This window comes from Melanerpes formicivorus, unplaced genomic scaffold, assembly GCF_026170545.1.
Source record: "Melanerpes formicivorus ecotype bairdi unplaced genomic scaffold, bMelFor1.0.p_v2 SCAF_23, whole genome shotgun sequence".
Taxonomy (NCBI): domain Eukaryota; kingdom Metazoa; phylum Chordata; class Aves; order Piciformes; family Picidae; genus Melanerpes; species Melanerpes formicivorus.
The window spans coordinates 3,680,160-3,706,042 of NW_027142375.1; the positions used below are offsets into that span (position 1 = coordinate 3,680,160).

The following is a 25,883-nucleotide window of genomic DNA, read 5'->3' on the forward strand; positions in this document are numbered from 1 at the left end:
TTTCAGAACAGACTATTCACAGATATTTTTGGCAAGAACAGGCTCAGATGCCAAGCTCAGGAATGTATTTTTCCATCAGTAATAGTTCAGCCTATGGCTGCCTTCCCGGCTGGCTGTTTCTCAAGCCTTCTGATGACCTGTTTGCTTAGCCTGTTCAGCTGCTGCAAGTGCCAGTGCACAAGTTCTTCTACAGCATAAGGGCTTTTATTCCAATTCCTCTATCTGTGTTGCATAAAACCACAAGAAAAGCCTGAGATACTAAAAGCACTCAAATACCAAGCTCTGTAACCATACAGAAGCAAAATTAACACTGCCCTGGTTCGTAAAATATTCAAAGGAACATTAGTCAGAGAATGTACAATACATGTTCATATGCCAACCAAAGAGCACTTCAGCTGGCAACATTCTGATGGCTACAGAAAGTAGTAATAGATGCATGCCAATTTAATTAGTACTAATTTTGCACTTGGTGTATCTCTCACTTAATTCAAAACCATTCATGTACAAAATTGCACCTACTTGTGCCAATGCACTTAGTTACAGGAAAACACTTCAAGTGAAGCTTTCCATCTTCTGTAAATATTTAACACTCTACTTTTTAAAACCCCACTTCCACTGAGGAACATGTTGGGACAATCGAAACTCTTTTACCTTCTTCATATGAAGATAACTTCAAGTTTTAAGTTATATTGTCACGGAATCACAGAATGTTAGGGGCTGGAAGGGACCTTGAAAGATCATCCAGTCCAGCCCCCGTGCCAGAGCAGGATCACCTAGACCAGATCACACAGGAACACATTAAGGCAGGTCTTGAACATCTCCAGAGAGGGAGACTCCACAACCCCCCTGGGCAGCCTGTTCCAGTGTTCTGTCACCCTCACAGGGATAAAATTCTTCCTCATGCTCACATGGAACTTCCTATGCCTCAACTTCCACCACTGCCCCTTGTCCTGTCATTGGGCATCACTGAGAAAAGCCTGGCAATCATCTAAACCAAAATTCTGTAGAAGCAAAAATACACCAGAGCATCTAATGTACAGGTCCTGTCCGTTCTAAATACTTACATATGGAAAAAAGAAGACCAGGCAATACAAAAACTCAATGACTTATTTCCCAAACTAACTCCTGCTGAGCTACTCACCTGTACAACAGAGGAAATAAAGCAGTCTGAACACTGGAGCAGTCACTAGGGTAATTTCTCCAGCTTCTGTGTAACAGATTTGATGTCAAAAACAAACTTCCTTTTCCCAAATATATGGCTGCTAACTGCAAGTCACAGCACTTTCTCTTTGAATTCAAGTTTTGGACAGCTCAGAAGCAATTTATTATTTTCTAATATTACTTCAAATATTAGTGTTTTATCAGACTTTTTCATCCACATGTACCAGATCACTCCTGAAAACTGACATACAATTACTGAAATAAAGAAGCTTGATGCACTGGGTAGACTGTGAGATGAAAATTAGGACTGATCAAAGTCTATCCCCGTCACTAAAATTAAGCTTTGTACTTGGAAAATCTCATGGAGGTTTTGGCTCCCTGGCACTGAGAGCAGTGAATTGTCACCCTTTCCATGGAATGGAATGGAATGGAATAGGGTCCATCCTTTCTTGTGGAGGCTGAAAACACACAGAATTGTTTCAAAAGGAAAAGACCTCTAATATCCTTGAGTCCAACAAGTGGATTTAAGATTTTGTTATTAACACCACTTTAGTCTCAACTGGTAAAATGATGGGAAGAGGAATGTGCAGTTGCAGAAGAGAGAGGAACTGGTAGTAAGACAGCCAGGGTAATTTGAAGCCAGAGCAGCCATAAAGACAGCCTTGATGGTCTGCATGCTGTGCCAGCTTTGTGGTGATTTAATCTCTATCATAGACTGAGCCAAAGTTTTTAATGAATGCAAGTAATACTTTAAAACTTAAGTACCCTAAAGAGCTGCTAAGTATTTAAAGGCAATCACTTCTGAGAGCCATACTAGCTGCATTCCAGTTTTCTGATCACAAATCTGTCACACTCCCTACATTCATCACTACTAAAGCACAAGTGGTGTATATTTAAAAGCCATCAGCATAGCAAACTGAAGTAGAGACAGAAAGAAACTCCAAACCACACATACATGCATGTTTTTGGGAGACCTGTGCCACTCTCGTGATTCCACTCTTGGACATGGGAAAACCACAGTCTGGCTGGGATGGAGCTGATTTTCTTCATAGCAACCTGCATGGAGCTGTGTTTTGGATTCGTGACTAAAACAGTGTGGGTAACAAACCAATGTTTTGGCTGCTGGATTGTGCTTGCACAGCGTTAAGGCTCTTTCACCCCTCACCCTAGTCCACTCCAGCAAATAGGCTAGACGTGGACAAGAAACTGGAAGGAAATACAGCCATGATAACTAATGAAAACTGATCAAAGGAGTATCCATTCCATGCAACATGCTCAACAATAAGACTCAGGTAGCACAAGGGGAGGGGACTGCCGTCCAACGTGGCTCTTTGGAGACTTCCTCGATCCTTGGTCTATTTGTGGGAGGCAGTGAGCAGCACTTGTTTTTCTTTCCTCTTTCCTTCAGTTATTAAACTGTCTTTGTCTTGAGCCACTAATTCTGTTGCTTTTGCTGTCTCTCTGCCATGGGAGGGAAGGATGAGTGAGCAGCTGTGTGGGTGCCTGGCTGCTGGCCAAGGTCAATCCACTACACATGGTAACTTCAAGATCCTTTCCAGCCCTGTTTTCTGCTAAAAGGATCATCACCAGCAGCTTCTTGGGATTAGTAACACTGTCCTTGTTGTATTTAAAGGACCAGTAAGTGGAGGTTAAAAATATAAAATAATGCAAAATGCAGAGAAAAAAATAGCCCAGAAAAATGCTGCAGAGTGAAAAAAGGGGCAGCTTACTAAGAAAAGTTCCTGAATCGATTCATTCCGGGGCTGTATTCTCATTACTTTTGATACTAAAGCTGTATACACTGCTGTAAGTCACACAAATCATTTTGGGGTCTAAAGTTAGAAAGCATCATTTCGCCATGTTGTTCAACAGCTGTGTCACTGAAGTGTTTCCAAATCTTCACTCTGTACCCCAGAAACTGCCATTTGTTTAGTCTAACCAGGCACAGTCCAGATTGGGTTATTCTAAATTCTACTTCCAAATTAGTTGTGGCTTTTACTACTCTAGGCAGAAAATGTGTCCATGGGAACTCAACATTCTCCTCATTTCCCTTGGAAGAAAGGTTTCCCCCCCAAAGGTCTTGACAGAGACTAGAGTTCAAAGCCTCCAACCAGTGTCAGAAGTAGCAAAACAATTCTCACTTGAAAACAAAACCACAGTTCCAGGGAATCCTCCAGGCAGCGATGCTGTCCTTCTAAGCAATCAGATTGACAAAGTCATCTTCCTTAAGTTAGAGGGTTTGTAGTTAATTCTATCTTCTAACTTTGATCTACCCCCCTAAAAAAAGGCTTTTTTCCAAAAGGCATGGAAATAATACTAATAGTTTTTATCTTTCTTTCAGTCAGCAATAAAAGCATGGCAGCAACAAAACTTGAATTCTAATCAAAAGCTGAGGAAGACATTCTCTCCCGTGGCCCCAGCTTTTAGGGATGAACACTGACAACACTGCCATTTTCATCTCATCAGAATATTCCCCAGCTCCTGCTAAGGACTCTCCAGATCACCTGGATTTTTATCAATTTCCATCAGCATGTTACTAACCACTATGGGCAATCACCAAGTAGCTTTCCATTTTCATTTCCCATACACACCACATTTCCTTCCACACTGACCATGAAGAAATAATTCCAATACCCATCAGGAGAGCCACAATATCTGAAGTTCAATGCAGGAACTTTGTTAATGGATTTGACCAGCAAGCAATTTCTGCTAACAAAAGGCCAGCCTGAACTCCTTGAAGAGAGAAAAAGGCATCAAGAATGGAGAAAATAACTTTTTTCTCTCCCCCACAGAAATCATCACATCATTCCAATCACTTTCAGAACTAAGAGTTTTCTTTTCTGTAGGAGTAAAAGGGATGAACCAAAGAGAATGAGAATAAATAAGAGAATTATTAAAACTCCAGTCTCTCTGGAGAGGATAATTCTGAGCAGAATAGTTCCAAGCAGATTTGCCAAAACTAGAAGCACATACTGGAAGAAGGCTTCATCTAAACCAAAAAGGAACACAGTCAGCAATTCAATTCAATACATTTCTGTGACCTTTTGAATTTTAATAGCTGAGAAAAGCCACTAAGCATTGAAGAGCACTCTGTTTAAGATGATAAATCCTTTAGTGGAACAATCACACTAAAACTGTATATTCAGACAAGAGAGAGGATAGGAAGTGACTACACTTCAATAGTGAACGAGGATGAAACAAAACAGACCTTTAAACAACGCAGAGAAACGAGAGGGAGAAACAGAACTGTTGAACTTTAAATGAGAATGCTGATGAGACAGATGTTTCAGAAACTCAGTGTAAGGAAGACTTACCAAGGGGAAATTACCACCAGCACACAAGTTCACAAAATCAAAATAGGCTGTCAGTGTGGAAGAGTTCTGCTACGTGAAATGTGGCTAACAGTTACACCAGATAAACTAACTCTGTCAACACATCTCACAAGATGAGGGATGAACACTGAGAACTGCCATTTTCATACCATCAGAATATTCTCCAGCCCCTGCTAAGGACCCTCCAGATCACCTGCATTTTTATCAATTTCCATCAGCATTCAGATTCCAGGTGTGTCCAAGATCCTTCCACATACTGAGGAAAAAGGCTGAGGGGCATAGCACAGTATGAATAAATGACTTTCATTCTTTCAAAGTAGACTGGACAGCTGTTGCATTAAAAAAAACAATTCCAAGATCTTAATAGATCTGTTAAGTTATACATCATACATGACTACTTTATAAGACAACAAATGAGACATCGAAATAGTAATTAAAAAATGAAATGAAGAACATGAATGCAGAATGATTGCTCACATCTCACCCTGCAAAAAGAATTAAGTAGGCACCAAGTTAAATTGGGTGTCAGGTTCAAGACAGAAAAGGAGATACCTTTTCCTCACAAACCCATTCCAGATATGCAACTCTGAGCCACAGTATGTGTCACAGATTCCAAAGTCTACAGGGTTCAAAAAGAAACTTGGAACAATAATGAAAGCAAAATTTGTCCTTTAAATGAAGGTACTAAATATGAGCATGGCACCTCAGGAAAAAGCCCTGAGCAACAGGTCTTCCAACCTGGTCTATTCTATTCTATTGCACATAATAGAGAAAACTGACATTATTCTTTTCATTGTTCTTAGCTACCCAACACAGGGTCAACTACTAGAACTCAAATAACAGGCAGGCCAGTGAAGGGACTTCCCACAGCCTCTCACCAAAACAATACAAACCAAAACCAACCAAAGAAGAAATCCCCACAAACACACCAGCCAAAAGCACAAACAAAAAGGAAACATGAATGGAATTAGAAGTGAAGGAGTTACCTGATGCCACCGTAATAGACAGCTTTTTCCACCAAGTGCTTATTTCCTTCCATTTGAAAATCTGCCAGATTTCTTTCCAAGGTATTTAAGAAATACTTTATTGATCCTGGTTCTGTCCCTTACATTGATTTCAAAGGCCTTGTTTCTCTGTGATACATAAGCACAAGCAAGTGCCTCAGCCCTAATGAGCTTTGCAACAGTTGGGAGAAAAAGAGATGGTGGAAAAGTTAAGTGTAACAAATACCTTTAGTAAAGAATCTCAAAACAATTAATCAATGAACTGGAGAAAAAGTGCCCATAAACTTTGACATTTTTCTAGTATTTGTGGTTACATTACAGCCTAAGCCCCCAAATTCTTTTTCTTTCCTTTTTTTTTTGGCTGTTCTTTTTGTTTGTTTTCCATTCTTACATGCAAACAAAACAGGGTTGTATAAAATTCTAGCAGGTGTCACCTTCTCCCAGTCAGTTATTGTGAAGACTGAAAGAAAATGTAAAATCAGACAAGTAAATTTTTCAGTAACAGTTTGGTTCAAAGCCTCCTACAGCTTGGGTACATTTTTTACCATCTTTTACAGTGACAAATTACATTAAAACAAAGATTTACTGGAGGCAAGGAGAATGGCTTTTCACTGCTGATTTAAAACAAACAGCAAGTTTGGCAAGCTACAAAAACAACAGGCATGTAAATGAGGAAGTTACAAGCAGAGCAATTGCTGCCTCACAGAACTGCAACTAGGGTAACACACAGAATGGCCACAGACTCAGCAAAGAGAATTCTCCTGTATCATCTGTCAGAACAAGAAGACAGTCTCAAGCTGTGCCAGGGGAAGTTTAGGCTGGAGGTGAGGAGAAAATTCTTCACAGAGAGAGTTGGTGGTCATTGGGATGTGCTGCCCAGGCAGGTGGTGGAGTCACCATCCCTGAAAGTGTTCAAGAGGGGACTGGATGTGCCACTTGGTGCCATGGTTTAGTCGTGAGGTCTGTGGTGACAGGTTGGACTTGATGACCTTTGAGGTCTCTTCCAACCTTGGTGATTCTGTGATCTACATCAACACACTTGGATGAGAATGTTTGTTACTCCTGAGCAGTAGTGCAATGTGAGAAAAAGGTCCAAACCTTTTCTTTTTTCCAAAAGTGCTGCCTCTTTCCCTTTCCTCAAGGTAGCACATGAGAGAATGGCAGTCCTGGTTGTTTGCCCACAGAGAAAAATGCAGCTTCCTCCCTGGGATGCCCAGGACTTTCATTAAAAGCATGGTAGGAACAAAAGCAAACCATGTTAGACACAAAATTTTATCCCACCTATATTAAGAACGAACTCTTACAAACCAAGAACCATCACAAAACAAACTGCATTTCCAGAAGGAGCTAACATGTCGCATTAATTTCATACACTGCAATGAGGACAGAAGAGCATATGAGAAGCCAGAGAGGTTTTTGCTGCTGCTCAACAGCTACCTCAAAATATTTAAAGAGCTACATCAACAGTGGATAAAGGACTGAAATTATTCCTAGGATGAAACTCACCCTGACCCACAACCAAAATTCATTACATTCTGGTTCTCAAAACCCACCCTACTGCTTCGCAACAAGGAACATACCCAAACCCAATACATATATAGCACACCCCTTTCTGTTACCATATGTAAATTACCTTTTCCCAGTAACTCCTATAAATCATAGGCACAATGTTTGAATCTCAGCTATCTGTGAGACCATTATATTTCCCCTTCATTACCAGCCCTGAAACCTGCTAACATTCTTGAGCCTCTGGTTTCAGAAACCTTGGACTCAGATTCAAATTCCTGCCAAGTCGTTGGCCTGAAATAATACAGAACTATCTCTTTTTCCTTTCTAGTATAACAAGTTAAGAGCTTGAAGACTCACTTTTTTTGCCCCTGAAATTCTGCCTGTCAAGAAAAACCTTTTAAGAAAATGAACCCATCAGACCTTCTTTGGATTTTGTTGTTTGGTGGTTTTTGTTCCAAGCTACTATACTTTCAGTCCTTAGGTGATAGAACCTACAGTTGAATAATTTGAAGAATTTTGTAGAACTGTATCCTGATTTCTTTGCCTCTAGAGAAATGTTCATGAATGTTCATCTAAACAGAAGTTTGTGAACATGTGATTCCTGTGATCACCACAGTAAGTGGATAAAGCTTGCAGGGCCTCTATTCTAACACACCTCAGGAACACACAGTCTTCTTCTCTTGAACTGCTGAAACAAAGCTTAAACATATGATCAATTTAAAGAACAGTTAACATCCTTCCTAAACATAACTATTCTACGAACTACACAACCAAGATCTTTGCTGTAACAGGTTTGAGGGTGCTCAAAATACACATTAGCACCTTGCTCATCCTGCTAAAACAACAAAACCAAGGATGTAAATTGACAAAAATGAAAATGGGTTAGCAGTACTATAGTCTGTTATCTGATGTTATCAGCCCAAAGTAGCAGCTGTCTGGATAACAATCCAATTGTCTTCCTTATATTATGGCAAATCTCATGATACCTGGTGTTTTCTTAAACTCTTTATGGATACTTAGAAACTCAAAATTAATTATGCCAAGGCTTGGAACACATGGTGCATGGGCAGACTGGCTTAGGTCAAAGGACCACTGAAAGGAAGCCAATACATTAATCTTCACCTCTTCCGACTTTTTTAGAGGACTTGACTTGTGATGTTTTGAATGTTCAGGTTAGACAGCACTGTAGGTAAATATAACAAACAAAACATGCACTGAATACACTCTATCTCAAAGTGTTTTGTTACAGTTAAACCAAAGACAAGGACAATCCAACTCAACAAAGGAGTAGACGCTGTCTAAAGCAACTAGGGGATCAATAAAGGAAGAAAATTCAGTTGGTGAGACCCAAGAAGTCCAAGGGTAAGGCTGAAGAAGTTAATATTATGTTTGTGAGCTGGCTTTTCTGAGAATTTACTGCAGGTCAAGTTCATAGGCAGGAAAAGTCAATAATACAATCAGAATTCAAGGTTAGGGAAGGTTACAAAGGGCTTCAAACTGTGTAATCAGCTGACCAGAGCAAGACTAATAATGTTTACATTGCCCTGCAAGGACCTCAAAATGTTTCTTAGTGACGTCTTCCAGGCCAGGAAAAAAGAGAACAGTTTGTGAAGCTGCATTGTTAACAATTAGGTAAGATTTTAAAGTCAATGGACTTATCATACAGTTCACACTGTATGGTATTTTCCCAAAATCCTGGAATGAAGAAGTGAAGAAACAGAAGAGTCCACCTGAGTCACAAAGTTTGTATTGGGAGCCCATGACGTACTCTCATCAACCATTCTAAGCGGTGCAGATCAGACACTCAAAACAAGTAAGGGTTATGAGGTGTGCCATTCCAGAACACAGAACTGTATGCTAAATAAGTAGTAAGCAAAAAAAAAGGAAGTGTGGAGTATGACTAATTTTGAGTCTTGCAAAATATTGTGACATGGCAAATGGGGGTAAGTGTCTGAACCCAAAGAAAAACAACTTCACCTTCCTCTGCATTTCTGTTTTATATACCAAATAACTTCACTTCTATTTGGATAATAATTTGGGGGGGAGGAAGGATGGGTAGGAGGGGTGGTGAAGGAGATAATCCTAAGGAAAACTCAGGACAGCATCCCAACAGACACCACACAGTTCCTTTCAACAGCTCAAACGACTGAGTGTTGGGATTTCCTTCCTAGATGACAGAATCGCATCAATGTTGTGGAAGTTAAAAACTTCTGGTTACTTTTATCCTTAATTGCTTACTGCAATAATTTAATAACCCCTCAAACAAATTCTTCTCTAAGGCAAAACAGTAGATGCTGTTCTGTTTCAGGAAGCTCTGACCTAATTGTTACACTTTGAGTTTCCTAAAGACTAGACATGCCATCTTGGCTCTTATGGATGATGGGGTGCTTGGTGCCAGGGGTTAGCTGTTTGGGTGGGTTGGATTGGTTGATGGGTTGGACACGATGATCTTGAAGGTCTCTTCCAACCTGGTTTGGTTTATTCTAATAAAGGTTGTTTATTCTAAACCAAAAGAAACACAAGACTACAAAATAATCCATGACTATGTGTTGGGCAAGAACTTTTCAACTCCAAAATTTGGGATATGCAAAATACTATCAGACTGCACTTGCAAAAGCAAAGCCTAGCTTCTGGTAAAATGAAAGCACTTTTATTTGTACTGTATTTTTCAGCTGGATGTGATGTCCATGCCATTTAATTCCGTTACTCCAGCATAGCCAGAAGCCAGATGTGCTAATCAGCGACGCTTTGTGTCACCAGCATCATAAAGCGACTTTATAACATGTTAAAAGATTTCTAACAGAACTCAGTCTCCTACAAAGATGTTAATGTCAGCCACTTCCAACAAAAGCATCATCACCAGCAGAGACATTATCACTCAGTTCTTCAAAGAGGAGGCTTTAAATATTTAGTCAGAGGTTTTTTAACAGCACTCTCCGATCGCCAATTAGTGCCAGCAATACCATTTACATCTTTGATGATGACAACACTAAAAATAAATAAATTACAATCCAACTTAGGATCACAATATTGCCACAGTGGATTTACACATTTGACTGGCACACATTTGGAATGCTATTTTAGTCCCATACTGGGGGGGAAAAAAAAAACCCAAACAAATAATAAAATGGAAGGCAAAAATACATTAAAAGGCACCACAAAGGGAAAAAAAGCACAGGAACATTCTGTAGGTGCAACAACTAAATACATGAAGATTCTTTCTCCTGGAAAAAAGAGAAGATGGCCTAAAGCAAACTTGATGAACACCTTTCCACACATCTGTGGAACCTTCTACCACAAGAACCAGGGCATAGCAAGTTAAGAAGTAGCTGCCAAGTAAAAACAGGCAGAAAAGGATTTCTTCACACAACACACAGTGAAGAAATTGCCACAGGATGTTATAGTGGTAAAACACAGAAGTCAAACCAATATTTGACAACAGGGAAAAAAAACAATGCATACAGATTATTAAAAACAAAGTTGTCTTTGCTCCAAATTGTTTAAGGCTGGGAGCAGATGCCAGGAAAGGAGGCTTTTTCTATTCTCCTCATAGCAGTTGCTGTTGGAAGCAAGCTACTAAGTCAAATGGGCTTTTTTCCCCTTTAAATTCACAAGGGCTGGCAACTTTTCTAGACTGGGGGAAACAGATGCATCTTAAACCACAACACCTAAGTTGTGCAGTCAGCCCTCATCATAGGGTCAGGCCACAAACCCTGTGGGACTTAAACCCACAGTTGCAAAGTTGTCAGCCTTTGCAGAGAATAGTTGCTCCTTTTTTCCTACACCTCTTTGGGGATTTGCAGGCAGACATGAACTATTGCACTATTGCATATGCCACACAGAGAGCTCTGCTCTGGCACTTTGCTGAGAATGGGAGGATCTCCACTATCTGTTAAGGAAGAAAAGCAGAATATGGCCAGTCTGAGGTCTGCTGCTGAAGAAGAAAAGCCAAGACAGGGTGACACAAGAGTCAAGGTGACACAAACTGAAATAAGGTCAAGCAGGAGAGTAAAAGATTAATGTTCATTCTCCACAAAATACCAAATTGGAATGGAATGGAATGGACCAGACCAGACCTGGTTGGAAGAGATCTTCAAGATCATTGTGTCCAACCTAACATCCAAGACCACCTAATCAACTAAACCATGCAACCAAGCACCCTATTAAGTCTCCTCCTGAGCACCTCCAGTGATGGTGACTCCACCACCTCCTCAGGCAGCCCATTCCAATGGCCAATCACACTCTCTCAAGCTCAGGCTCAATGGGGCTATGGGCAACCTGATCTAATGGAGGATGTCCCTGCTCACTGCAAAGGAGTTGGACTAGATGACCTCTAGAGATCGCTTCCAACCCAAATCATTCTATGACTCTAATTATACTCAGTAAGCCATAAAATGCTCTTAGGAGTTCTCTGAAGGCAAGAGAGACACGATCCAAACTCAACTGTGTGCTCTAGTTTCCTCCACTGCGTCTCAGTAATGTGCCATGACTAAATACATTTTAATTTCACATAAATGTTAGTCATTGCCATTTGCAACTATCTGAAAAAAAAAACCAGCAACAACAACAAAAATCAACCTGATTTAATGACCATTTTCTGTAAATGGCAAAATACATTTCAGTTGATTCAAGCTATTTCCTGAAGCAATTTATTTCCAACTATTACTGAGGCTCTCCTGCCTTATGTTGCAAAAATGTATGTATTTGTAAACACATAAATATTGCAATCAATGTGAGTATTATTCAGCAACTCAGCAACTAACTTTTTCTACACTATGTGGAGAATGACATTCACTCTGCTTCTAACTTACTAAAGCAAAAAGCATGGTAGACTATATGGAGTATATGAAGTTGCTGTGCTGCCTTTTGTTTTTAACCAGGAGCTGCCTCACTCAATGGACAGCTGCCTACCCGAAAACCACCAACAATAACTCACAGGAAGAAAACAATCAAAACAAAATCTTCAACAGTGAGCTGAATCCCTGCCCTTTTTGTCCAAATTACACTTCAATAATACAAAGAATTAAGCAATGAAATTACTTTTTGATTTAATAATTTACACTTTCAGGAATGCAGTTAAGACAGGCAATGTCAAACACTTCTGTCATCAGAAGGTAGGAATAGAATAGACTAGACTAGACTAGACTAGACCAGACCAGGTTGGAAGAGACCTTCAAGATCATCATGTCCAGCCCATCAACCAATCCAACACCACCTAAACAACTAACCCATGGCACCAAGTACCCCATCAAGTCTCCTCCTGAACACCTCCAGTGATGGTGACTCCACCACCTCCCCAGGCAGCCCATTCCAATGGGCAATCACTCTTTCTGTATAGAACTTCTTCCTAACATCCAGCCTAAACCTCCCCTGCCTGGTGCAGCCTGAGACTGTCCTCTTGTTCTGGTGCTGGTTGCCTGGGAGAAGAGACCAACCTCTGCCTGTCTACAACCTCCCTTCAGGGAGTTGGAGACAGCAATAAGGTCACCCCTGAGTCTACTCTTCTCCAGGCTAAGCAACCCCAGCTCCCTCAGTCTCTCCTCACAGGGCTGTGTTCCAAGCCCCTCACCAACTTCGTTGCCCTTTTCTGGACTTGTTCCAGCAAGTCAACCTCCTTCCTAAACTGAGGGGCCCAGAACTGGCCACAGGACTCAAGGTGTGGCCTAACCAGTGCAGTGTACAGGGGCAGAATGACCTCCCTGCTCCTGCTGGCCACACTGTTCCTGATGCAGGCCAGGATGCCATTGGCTGCCTTGGCTGCCTGGGCACACTGCAGGCTCATGTTCAGCCTACCATCAACCAGTACCCCCAGGTCCCTCTCTGCCTGGCCGCTCTCCAGCCACTCTGACCCCATACATATAGGATCCTAGATTTTTCCATCACAAGATATGCTTCTAGAAACAAAACCCATGCAGACCAATCTGCTGTTCCAGAATTTCACAGTCATTCTTCCTCTCCTACCCTATACTAAAAAGAACAGTAAAGGATGGACATATGTTCACATATGTGGATGCTAACTCATCAAAGCATGCTTTTTTTAGTGAGGGCAAAATAATAATGCTGGAAAGAAGACAGAATGCCAGGGGCTGGAAGGGACCTCAAAAAAATCACCCAGTCCAACTGCCCTGCCAGAGCAGGGAAGATAAAAAATAAGCTCTAATTACAGAAGAGCTCAGCCATAAAAAGAACTTTGAAAATTCTGTGAAAGTGCTCTCTAACAAAAGAGCAGCAGCTCTTTTTCTTCTGCAGAACTGATTCCTTCATAATTTACAGGAAATATCGAACCATTTTAAGCAATTTTAGTAAAGGCATTAGGGCAGGCCTGGCACTAACATGCAGAACATCATTCACCTGTGTTTGTAAGGTACCTGTTATTTCCACCAAAATAAAAGCCACAAATAAGTTTATTCATTTTTTTTACAGTACATTTGTAAATCCAACTTAGTATCTTGTTATCTTCTATCTTTCATTGTATAACCCTCTCAGCCACTGTTCTGAAAAGGGGTTTGTCTGTCTGCATAGAGGCACTTCCTGTCCCCGTGCCCTTGCGAGCTATGTACTACAATTTCCAGAGCATGAATGTCTGGTGTCTGAAATGATCCCTGAGCACAGCATACTATCTGAAGCACTCAGGGGTATTTTAGTACTTATTCCAAAGGGTCAAATGACATTCAAAAGGATCCTAGGAAATGGTAGAAATGAATCACATCTGTTTAACTTTCCTAAGGCTGCACCGATTAACACGGTGAGCCTCAGTACTGCTGATTTCCAGTCACATGCTGTATTTACACTCTCTTCTGTCTTGAACACTGATGTTTTGCAAGGAAGGAAAAGGTGGATGAACTCAAGCATGCTCCTCTTCAGAGGCAAGGGTCAAATGAGTCTGTACTAACAGTTGTTGACAAGACAACAGTTTGGCAGGAATTAGGAGATGTACTGCAATCCAGAGGATGGGCAACATATCCTTCCAAAGGATCACTCCATATGTAATCACAGAATATTAGGGGTTGGAAGGGACCTCAAAAGATCATCCAGTTCAAACCCTGAAAGATCATCCAGTTCAAACCCCCTGCCAGAGTAGGATCAGCTAGCATAGGTCACACAGGAACACATCCAGTTGGGTTTTGAACGTCTCCATAGGAGACTCCACAACCCCTCTGGGCAGCCTAGATCTCCTAAAACAGGGAGAACTAAGTACAGTGATGGCACTACCCCATATTTCAAAGGCATGCCAGGTGTGAAAATCAACTGGAAAACAAGGCCAGTCTTTATAAACACACAACACACATTTGGTACTTACTCTCCTTCAAGACAAGCAAACCAACCCCTTTCAAAGCAGCCCTTTTTATGCCAACGTGTCACTGATTCACAGAATCATTTAGGTTGAAAAGGAGCTTTAAGATCAGATCCAACTGATAACCTAACATCTACTAAGTATATATTACACATTGTACTTACTGTCCATTATTTTTATATATTTAGATGGAGACATTTAATCATAGATTGCCTTTCTAAACTAGATTCTGCAGCATCATATTGCCCAGTTTGCAGGCAGTACAGAACAGAAAATAATTGATTCTTATTTTAGCCATGGAGTATAGAATTCAAACACATTTAAAGGCCATAAACAACAATCATTTGACCCCAAAAAAATAGCATGTACCATTGCATGATGGAAATGAGGGCACAGTTAAAACTGGCTGTTCATCTGAAGGTGGAAGAGCTGCATGCATATTAGAAGGTAGGTTAAAATCAGAGAGAAACTGACAAATTGTAAGATAGGATCTGGAATAATTAAAATGCAGTCAGTGGGACAAGTACAAGCTATTAAACTCTGTGCAGGTGATTGCTTATGCCCATATAAAAAGAGGAATAATCAGTCTGCAGTCCTGCATAGAACGATCACAAACAAAAGGTGATTAAAAGACAAAGAGCATCATACTGAACTTTATTAACAGTTGATCCTGCAGCAGAGCAGTGGAGCAGAGTAGACTGACCTCTGGAGGTCTCTTCCAGCCCTATTGTTAAACATTCTTCAATACACAGATGCTGTTGCTTTTTACCATATTTTTCTCTTCTCCATGTACATTAAACATAAATTCTTATGCACCTTTCTTCCTCCTAAAGCTACCTACTACCCTATTTATACTTAGATTTCTGAATCTTGAACACAATCCTACATTTGTGTGGAAAGGTAAGTATTTTAGAATCAATGGTCTATTATTACAATATGTGTTCTAACTTAATTTGGCCCTTAAAGATAGGCATACAACCGGTTTCAATGAAGAGATTGGGGATTTTTTAACAGTCAGTGGAAATAATACAAAGATCAACATCATTATCACCCATGGACAGGCAAAGGCTTGGAAATTATGTAATTAATTTGTTCTCTCAGTCTGAGTTTCTGAATGGGCTGCCTGAGGAGGTGGTGGAGTCACCATCACTGGAGGTGTTTAGGAGGAGACTTGATGGGGTGCTTGGTTTCATGGTTTAGTTGATTAGGTGGTGTTGGATGATAGGTTGGACGTGATGATCTTGAAGGTCTCTTCCAGCCTGATCTATTCTATTCTATTCTAGTCTAGTCTATTCTATTCTAGTCTATTCTATTCTCAACCCTCCATGAATGCAGCTGAAACATGGGAGCAATGCATTACCTGTGAGCCACAGGTAGGAGACCAGTGAGACCAGCTCTAATTCCTAGTTCAAAAGAAGTCTAACAGTCATATCTTCGATCAACCCTGATAGTAGGCATGGAAAAAAAAATCTCATCAGGTATTCATAATGATTTTTTTCAATTCCACTAATTGATTTCTCACAGCTGAACAGACTGAATATGTTTTGTGGCTATTCTAAGGATCTGGGGGTGGTGGGGATGAAGGAGTTGCTATTATTCACGCTGGCCAAGCTCTTCTTTCAGTCAACAGAAATAGATATATAAGCTCTTCCAGAACAGAAATCAGAGAAGCTAAATTCATCCAAATTATGTGCCTGCTCCAAGTCATCTTCTGAAGAAAAATACTCTCTCTTCATGGTCTATAGTACATAAGCTAACTAAATTACATGCTGAACTTGGGCACAGTGAGGATCCCTCTGTACTTCTACAAACACCTTTTCTAAAAATTGTGTTCCTTCACAAACATCCAAACAAAATTTTGATGACTGCTGCCTACAGAAAGCATTCATGCAAATAAAAACATATACCAAATGCAACCCACAACATACCCACTCAGTGGCTGTGACGTATCTCTTTCCAGTGTCACCATTAACTGCCTGTTATATATGTATCATGCACACATATATATGACACTATATGCAAATACCTAAGGCATACAGCTTTTGCTTGACAGAAAATACAATTGAGGGAGCACTACAGTATCATCTTAATCATTAATCATAGGAGGAAGTACTGTATCATCTTAATCATAGGAAGAAGTTCTACACAGAGAGAGTGATTGCCCATTGGAATGGGCTGCTTGAGGAGGTGGTGGAGTCACCATCACTGGAGGTGTTCAGGAGGAGACTTGATAGGGTGCTTGGTGCCATGGGTTAGTTGATTAGGTGGTGTTGGATGATAGGTTGGACACAATGATCTTGAAGGTCTCTTCCAACCTGGTCTATTCTATTCTATTCTATTGTTTTGTTTTAAAACATAGATTATATTAAAAAAAATAGGAAACCAGTAAGCAGTAGAGGATGAAGAAGGAAGACTACAAATACTGCTAGGTGTTGGTCACCCCTCATAGTCTATCTTAGTCTGACAAATCAAAGAAAATACCCTCTAAAAGTTCTGCAATTTACAGAGCTGTAGTTGTCCACTCGGATCTCTTACACCGTCTGACAAACCACAGAGATAAGACAAATCTACAACAGATCAATGAGAAGAAACTAAGAAACAAATAAAACAAACCCAGACACAGCAACAGCTCCTCAGAAAAAGCCATGCTTTGATTTGTCTAGTTGAAAGCCTGCCCAAGGTAAGACACAGGAGTAGCTCAACGACTAAACACACGCTTCTTTTCTGGTGTCAATTTTAGTGTACATGTGCCCTGAGCAAAGTGCCTTCTATTGTTGGGACACTGATGCTTTTCTTCCACACAGAGCTTCCCTAACTAGGAGTAATTCAGCTGGTATTTGTAGCATTTTGTTTCCAAAGGGTGTGGAGAAAGCAAGTACATTCTAGTTTTCTCCTTCTCTCCTCTATACGGCTGGTTTCTTTGACCTGAAGGAGCCTTAGTACCTTCCTGCCTATGACTCCTAAACCAAGCTTAACTGAAAACGTGGGGCACATTACAAAGCTGCTTGGGCATATATGCATACATGACATGTAATAATAGCATCACTGCACAGGTTTCTTTGCAGTATGAAAAATTACTTGAAATAAGGTAATTGTATATACTTTGATTCCAGTAACCTAACTCCTTTATATCCTTTCAGATGGAAGCTGAATGTGTTTGTAGGCTCTGCTCCTGGGTCTGCTTAAAGCCTTGCCATCATGCCATTGTGGCTAAGGTAATTTGGGATTGCACAGAACTTAAGAGCTACTGGAAATACCACTGTAGAGTTTACCATGAATGCAGAATGGCAGCAGAAAATATTGCAGAGCATTATCCATATGTCACATTTTGTACACCTGATGCAAACAGCCATACAGTATGAACTAGAAATCATAGGAAATTGAACAGGATAATGACATCTGCTGGCATTTTAATAAGAGAAAAGATCTTGATGCATATGCTTAGAACTCCCTAGCTGCAGAAAGACATACATAGAACAACGTTTAGTTTCAAAAGGAAAAGCTCTACTGAAAATTATACCCTAGAATATCTACCTGCTAAATTTGGTTCCTCTCTCCTCACAGACCATGGAACTCAGGAGCTGCCAAGGCTCAGCAAGTGTATGACTTTACAAAAGGAAAGCTTGGGTTTATACTCGGGGGAGGGGGGGGGGAAGAAACAAAAAACAAAAGCAGACACAGATCTGTTTAAGTTGCCAGCCAAGAAGTTATTGACACTGAGATCAGTACTAACATATGCGGGGGAGGGGGGGGGGGAAGAAAAACCCATGCACTTTGCTTCCAGACACATGTTGATAAGAATGTTCCTGCTCACAGAATGCCTTCAAACCACCTTTCTCCATTTATTATTTTGCCATCTTTCTAAATAGCTGCAGCCTCTCCTAAGCAGATCTCCTAAGCAGATCTCTTCTCATTTTGTTACTGCAGCACATCTCCTAATAAAGACGCTTATCCAACTTGTTCTGTCTCTTTTTTATTTAGGTCTATGGTTCAATAAAACTTAGGCTCCTTAAAGCATTCACTGGAGACTCCTGGAAGCAAGCAGTTCTGAGGAAACACACACCACCACTGCCTTAAAGATTCTCAAACTCCAACTACCTCAAAGTCTCTGTAAGAAACAAATGCAGAGGAAACTCACAAAAATAAAGCAAGCTCACTCCCAACTCTCAGAGGAGCCAAAAGAAGCTCAGGATGCTAAGGATGCTTAAATGCCTTTCAATGCCTTTCAAATTACAAGATGGACTCACTGTAAATTCATTTTACAGAATAGTATAGGAACTATTGTAAGAAATTATATTGCAGGAGACCATAGGCAGTTGCACCAAGGAAGGTATTCTGGAGAAATAAAATAGTGACCAAAACAAGAAAGAATCACAACATGGAAATGAGTGATATGCTAAAGTAGTTCAGAAATCAGGGATCTGGATAGCCTAAATCCTATGAATGCACAATGTGTCCTCACTATCACCTCTGAAAACATCAGACTCTTACAGGGTAAGATAAAGAAAGTGAAAATGTCTCTATGAACACAGGTAGGCTCTCTTTAGCCCTCAAGTTTGATTCAAAGGTAAAGCAGTGAAACAGACTGGGCTGGAAAAATTGATACAAAAGAAGGGTACAAAATCTTCAACACTTTTAAGCTTAAATGCAGCTTATATATGAGAGTGAAAGGTTAAGTAAACAACCGTGGTATGAAGATCATATCAGTTTTTCCAGTAACAGCAGTCCTACCACCTGTCATCATCCTAGATGACACATCAGCCTCAAAGAGTGTATCACCCTGTACCAAAGAGGAGAGGGGAAAAAAACCAAACAAAAAACTCAAAATCAGGCAGGTACACAAAATAGATAAAAATAGAAAGGAGAAAATATGGCAGCAGTGGGGGGTGAGGGAAGGAGGAAAAACAACCCAAACAAACAGAGACTGCGAGTAAGAAAGTCAAAGGAAGGAAAAAAGGCAGCAGCTGCTCGGAGGAGAGCTCTGAAAATGGACAACTAATGGAAGCACAGGGTAAAACCAAAAGAAAATGCATTGCTGTGCTCCCAATTTTCTTGCACAAACATGTGGTTCGAAAGAATTCAACTTCATTATTCTAGTGTCAATTTTCTGTTTGTTACTCAAAGGGCTACACAGTGATCAGCAAGGGAAAGCATTAAGACAAAGCACTAGGAACTCCGTAAGCAGGCATTTCACAGATCAGCAGCATCATGTTTTGCATGAAGGTATGAAATCTGCATCTGCATGGGACAGATTTGTTTGCCGTGGTTACTCCACAGATTATGTAAGCAGTCTCTGATAGGAGTTAATAAAGCTCCAGAAATGTTTTCCAAGCATTTTCCACTCTGTTTCACAGACTTTTTTTATTTCTGCAAGAGCAGACAAGAAGGAGTATGTTAAAGTTCACTACTCATGCCAGATTTTCCAACAAGTTTCATACAGAAAACTAAGCAACCAGGTTCAAACCAGCTGTGAAGTGCTGAGGTATGCCCTGTCTACTTAAATCGTACCTAAAATAAACGTGGACCACAAAACTTTTAAGGCACTGTTTTCAGATTGGTTTATTTATTTGCTTATGTATATTGTCACTCAGGTCATAGTTATTCAAACACCACCACAAAGCTGCAGCAATCAATTCTTAGCATCTAAAAAGATCCCTGTTCACTTTTGTATTCATCAGTAATAACAAGGACTGAAAGGTGAATAATTTGATATTCCAAAGCGCTGTGATTTCTGTAGAAACCAAGAGCCTTGAGTTCAGGATTCATGAAATGGAATCCAAAAACATTACTTTGTTATCTCATGCTTCCTGGCATTAATATATCACCAGTCCCTAGGTATTTTAATCCTTGTTTGGTCACCAGAAAGGCAGGAGATTGCCCTACAATCAAACCCCACGCTACGAAGTATCATGATGGCATGATACATACTGCAAACAATGCCAGTATCTTTCTTGGGCTACCACGGAAAAACCTAAAGGGGTTTTGGAAAATAGCAGACCTGTAAATAAATCACTGGCAAATGCAGTAAATATTAGGTTATTCCAACAGCAGGCTCAGTTGCCCCTTATCTATTGTTATAATTTCTTTAACACACACACACACACATAAACGTACACGCCCAGCATCACTGCCTGAACAGGAAGGGTGGGTGCAGGCTCTCAAATGGGTTCCACCGCTGTCTTTGCTCCCCCCATGGTTTTTACAGCAAGGTTCAGGAGACAGTTAACACAACTTGAGATACACTACTGAATTTCCACAGCTGTTTTTTCTATCCTTCAGCCAAGAGAATAGCAACCCTATGACAGGACTGAACAATGTTACGAGTGCAGAACGATCCTGGGCAATTTGTGTTGTTCTAATTGTGGTGAAGGTATGAGGGGCTGGACTCTGTGTGGAAATTGTCTGCTTCAGCTCAGTGTTGGGATGTTATTTTGATATTTGGTGGTGGTGGTTGATGTGACAGAGATTTGCAAAGACTGTGTGATGAATGTGGATCTTAATAACTTTTAAATACATGATTCACAGAGGCAAGGAGTGGAACATGTTTGGTTTGTGTGGGAAGATTTTGGTAGCAGGGGCGCTACAGGAGTGGCTTCTGTGAGAAGCTGCTAGAAGCTTCCCTTATGTCCAATCGAGCCAATGCCAGCTGGCTCCAAGATAGACCCACCAGTAGCCAAGGCTGAGCCCATCAGCAATGCTGGTAGCACCTCTGTCAGAACGGATTTAAGAAGTGGGGAAAAACTGTTGCAAAAAGAGCAGCCAGAGAACGAGGAAGGAGAATACATGACAGAAATGACTCTGCACACACCAAGGTCAGTGAAGAAGGAGAGGGAGGAGGTGCCAAAGTGCCAGAGTAAAGAATCCCCTGTGGTCTGTGGAGATTAATGGTGTGGCAGGCATCCACCTGCAACACATGAGGCATCCTACGCCAACACAGGTAGATGCCTGAAAGAGGCTGTGACCCCATGGGAAGCCCACACTGGAGCAAGCTCATGGCAGAGCCCGTGATCCCATGGAGAGAGGAGCCCACACTGGAACAGGTTTTCTGGCAGGACTCATGACCCCACAGGGGACCCATGCTGGAGCAGACTGCTCCTGAAAGAGTGCAGCACCCTGTGAAAGGGACCCACATGTAATAAAATGTACATAGCAGTTTGTGAAGAACTGGAACCTGTGGGAAGGACTCATACTGGGCAAGTTCATGAAGAGCTGCCTCCCATTGGAGTGACATCATACTGGAACAGAGTAAAAGTGTGAGAAGTCCTCCCCCTGAGGAGGAACAAGCAGCAGAAACAGCATGTAATGAACTGACTATAATCCCCATTCCTCATCCCCCCGTGCCACTGTGGGAGGAAGAGAAACGTGGGATTAAAGCTAAGCCTGGGAAGAAGTGGAGGGGATGGGAGGAGGTGTTTTTAAGATTTGGGTTTATTTCTCATTATCCTACTCTAGTGTGATTGGTTATAAATTAATCTAAATTCCCCAAATCATGCCTGGTTTTGCCTGTGATAGTAATTGCTGAGTGGTCTCCCTGTCCTTATGTCCACTCATGACCCTTTCTTTTTCTTTCCTCTCCTCTGTCCAATTGAGAGGGGTGAGTGCTAGAGTGGCTTTGGTGGGTGGGTACCTGGCATCCAGCCAGGGTCAACTCACCACAGTTGATTTTGGAAGCAATAAGCATCTAAACAGACACCAAATCTAATCTGATTTTGATCTAGCTGATCTTGATTAAACTCAGCTCTTAAGTACTTGAAGTTGTGCTCCATTTTACATCTAGAACAACCATTGTACCAGGGAAATATTTTCATTGTTTTTGCAACCTTTTCACTGGATCTGGGAAAACTAACCCAAGATCAAGTGTCATCTCTCAGGTATCATGATTTTGGGTTTTTTTTGTTAAGAGAATGACAGTATTTGTATAAGTAGTTGTATTCAAAACCCACTTCCATTCCTTTTACCTCAATCTACATTCTACCGTTCACGCTTTCCCTACTTCTCAAGCTGGAACACTGGCATTCAGAATATGCAGATCTAACTATAAATAAAGATGTTTCTAGAGGTGAAATACAACACAGCCTGCTATTAAACGAGCTGTCACTTTTAACAAGAAGAATGCTCCCTATTCTACCTTCTCCCACCCCCAGCCCAATGAGATACCGAATCCCTCATCACCTGCTGTGTGCCTGTCACACTCACAAGCCAATGGAGCCACAAAATTGCTCTGCACAGGTGCATCCCAAATAACAAGGATACTGTGTAATCCATGTCTTTCCCTGCCAGGCTGCTGCCCATGTTGTCTTTTTACAAACCAGCTAGTTCCTCTCCTATTCCCCAACAGGAGTTAGAGCCTTGTATTTTAATAAACCTCAAAACATGACACCCTCCAATCCCCAAGCATGGACGGGTACCAAGCCATCCCCTCACTGCTGTCCACTTCTGACAAAGGACAAAGCAAGTCTCCTCACCACTGGGATTCAAAAATAAAAGCAGCCTATCCTTTCACCTAGAGCCACGGCTCTGATAGCCAAATCTACTGCCCGCATCTCCCTGCCTGTGTCACAGAGAAAGCCGAGACCCGATGGGGAGGAGCAACTGCTCTTACCTTAATTATGCTGCTCCTCCGGGGGATGCCGGGTTTGCCTTCTCGTTGTTGACTGGTGGAAAATCCTTTCTCTTTGCTGCTGCTCTCCGGGCTTGCAGGAGGAGCTGATCCCGGCTCCTCACCAGCTCCCGCTAGAGCACAGTCCCCGTTGGAGACCCGGCTGCCCGCACTATCGAAGCGGGATCTCCCGCCGCCGCCGCCACCTCCTCCTCCTCCTCCTCCTTCCCCATCTCCTGCCTTGAAGGCCACCTTCCCTTGGACCGGCCCCTGAGAGGACGGGAGCCCCCCGCCGCCGGTGCCGCCACCGCTGCCAAACTCCGCCATCAGCCTCCCCGACTACAGCAGAAACAATGTTGCCGTTGCCGTTGCCGTTGCCGTCCCCCTCCCCTCCTGCAGCTGCTCGGCGGTGGCTCCTCTTCCGCTTTCTGTGTCTATGAGCGGGGGATTTTGAGCCAAAGTCTCTCCGCTCTGCACATTCGGCAGCCGAGGCCGCGTAGCTCCAGGAGGAGGGGGGACAAGCGTCTCGGTGGCGTCTCGCCGAGCACCAGTCCTTCGGCACCTGGGGAAGGCGAAAACACGAAGCGTGAGCGCCTGCCCCACGCGGGGCGGGGGGAGCCTTACCCCACGCCGCGGTCCCCTGCGCGCACACACGCGGGCGCGCGTGGGAGGGGAGGGGCCGCGCGAGGGTTCCGCGAAGCACACGCGCGACCCGGCGGGTCTGGAAGCAGCGGAGCGCAGCAGTCAGCGCCCGGCGGGAACGATGCGCGCAGGGAGCGCAGCCGCGCCGCGGGGGAAAGCAGTCGACCCGCGCCGACCACTGCCCGCTAAGGCTGGGAGGGAGGGAGCGGGTAGAGGTCTGAGGGGAACCAGAACTGCGCTGCTGGGGCTGCTCATCCAGGAAAACAAGACAGACGCTGATGGCGGTATTTTCACCCGTACGGTGAAACCCACAATCGCAGAGCAGCGAAGCGGGAACGAAAAGAGAACTTGAAGAACAACACGCCCCAAACCCTCAGGCCCCAGCCCGGGGTAAAGCCCGTCCCACGCGCAGCAGGGACGCCCCGCCGCGGCCCCTCTCCGGCCACGCGCGACGGCGATAAGCGGCGGAACACGAGCAACGCCAGAGCCGCCCCGTGGGGCATCCTCCCAGGCGCCATGGGCAACTTTTCTCTTCTCCCCGCTGCCTGCCGACATCCAGCAGCCTCACAGCGGCTACAGCCGCGGCCCGGGCAACTGCGCTCTCCGCCCTCCCGAGCCGCTACACGCCGTGCCTCCTCCCCGCAGCCGGCTCCCTCCCGCACGCTGCGCCCCCGCTACCCACCTCGCTGGCAAGGTGGCAAGGGGAGGGAGGCCCCCTGCTGCCGCCGCTGCTGCAGTAGCCGCTTTTCTCCCCTCTCCCTTCCTCCCCGTTATGGTTGCCGCCTCTGCCCGGAGCCGGATACAGAGAGAAACTGATTCATGTGGCCGCTTCCCTCGCTCTCTTCTACTGCTGCCTGTACCGTCGCCGCCGCCTCCCCCGGCTCAATGCTCGGCAACAGCCCCGAGGGGGGAAATGCCGGGAGCGCCGAGGGCAGAGCCAACCCCGGCCGCCCCCGCTGGGAAACTATCCGCGAAGGCAGAGTAAGCCAGACGGGCTCGCCCCCACCCTCCGCCCGCCGCTGCCAATCACAGGGGCCGGCCCCGCGCGGATTGGGCGGCCCCGCCGCTAGCACCCCTCTCCGGCAGCTCGGGGGAGCTCCGCCAGAGGGCAGGACCCGCGCCCGCCCGTCCCCCGCTTCCCTCGCCCTGGGGTTATCGGCGGATACCTCCGCACGCTCCTTCCCTGCGCAGACGCTCCTGCCTGACACAAAAATATCCGCTCCCGGGCCCCTGCTTTCCCGCCCAGCTGTATCGCCTGCTGCTCTCCATCCCGGGGGGGGGGGCGCGCAGCGCGGCTCTCACCGGACAGCGGTTCCTGGCATGCCTTCCTGCCCCCGCCCGTCGGGGTCCAGTGTCTGTCACCCACCCTGCCCCATCGGCCGCAGTGCGGGACGGGGTGCGCTAGGACAGGGAGGAAGGGCGTGAGGGGGAGCAGCGGGCCCACGGCTGGTCCTGTGTGCCGTGAGGTGACCCTCAACTGGCGGCGCCACCAAGGTGAGGTGGCATCGCCCTGCCGCCGGGGCTTCTCCGGACCTCCCAGCAGGCGGGAGCTGACGGGTCTAATTAGATCCACTCATTAATAAAGGAAAGAATGGAATGGAGTGCTGGAATATGAAAAGATTTGAAAACTGCAACTCGACAGTTACCTTAAGAAGCGTGTCCATAAAGCAGGCACAAATGGTGTGCCCCTGGCATTCCCCCACACGTACTTGGCTATGTATGCTGAGGCAAACATGATCCACTTCGCATATGAAGGCTAATTCAGAGACACGTTTATTTTTCTCTCTCGACATGGCTGCGCATTGCAAGAGCTTGGTACTTCAAGATTAAGTTGAAAAAAGGGAAATGGAGTGCCCCAGCTGAGGCACTTGGCCCTTCTGCTTGAAATTCAGAGGTTGAGTCAAGCAGGGAGGTGCAATGTTGAGAGCATGGGCAAAATTAGGAATGGCAGAAATAGGAGTGCAAAGAGTCAACACTGAGCAAAGAGACACCTGAGAAGCCCACACCAAATGACCTTTGGCATTTGGCTACAGTGCTCAATACAGGAGCTGGACTCAGATTAGAGTCAACCAAAAGCACTATTAATTTAGGTTCCCCCAGTTGTCCTACGGAGATTGTTGACTGTATCAAGAGCCTTGGCACGAGAGATCAGACACCTATCATGGATGTGTAGAGTAAGTCAACTTAAATATTCTCCTGTGCTGTGCTTGTACAGAGTCCCACAGTGGAAACACTGCAGTGAAGAGCACGTTTTCAGTCCCATGCTCCAGGGCCTTACCACGCACTGCAGAGCGGTGCCTCTATCCGCTCATGTCCCATTGCCTTGATCTGTCTCCAAAGGG

The 25,883-nt window shown here is 43.6% G+C and overlaps 1 protein-coding gene across 4 annotated transcripts in view; it reads right to left on the reverse strand.

Annotated features, from left to right (window-relative positions):
• The window catches only part of PLCL2 (phospholipase C like 2), a 108,953-nt gene extending 84,416 nt beyond the window's left edge, over positions 1-24,537 (reverse strand). The window contains exons 1-2 of one of the 4 annotated variants that reach the window (XR_010988988.1): positions 24,224-24,536; positions 22,903-23,461 (exon numbers count right to left, since the gene is read on the reverse strand). Coding sequence is in view for 3 of the 4 variants with exons in the window: in XM_068152341.1 (XP_068008442.1) it covers positions 22,903-23,226 (324 nt within the window). In the remaining variant the exon portion in view is untranslated. Of the gene's footprint in view, positions 1-22,902; positions 23,462-24,223 lie in introns of all 4 variants that reach the window. The other 3 variants (XM_068152341.1, XM_068152340.1, XM_068152342.1) reach the window with 3 other exon arrangements.
• Between the last annotated feature and the right edge of the window lie 1,346 nt (positions 24,538-25,883).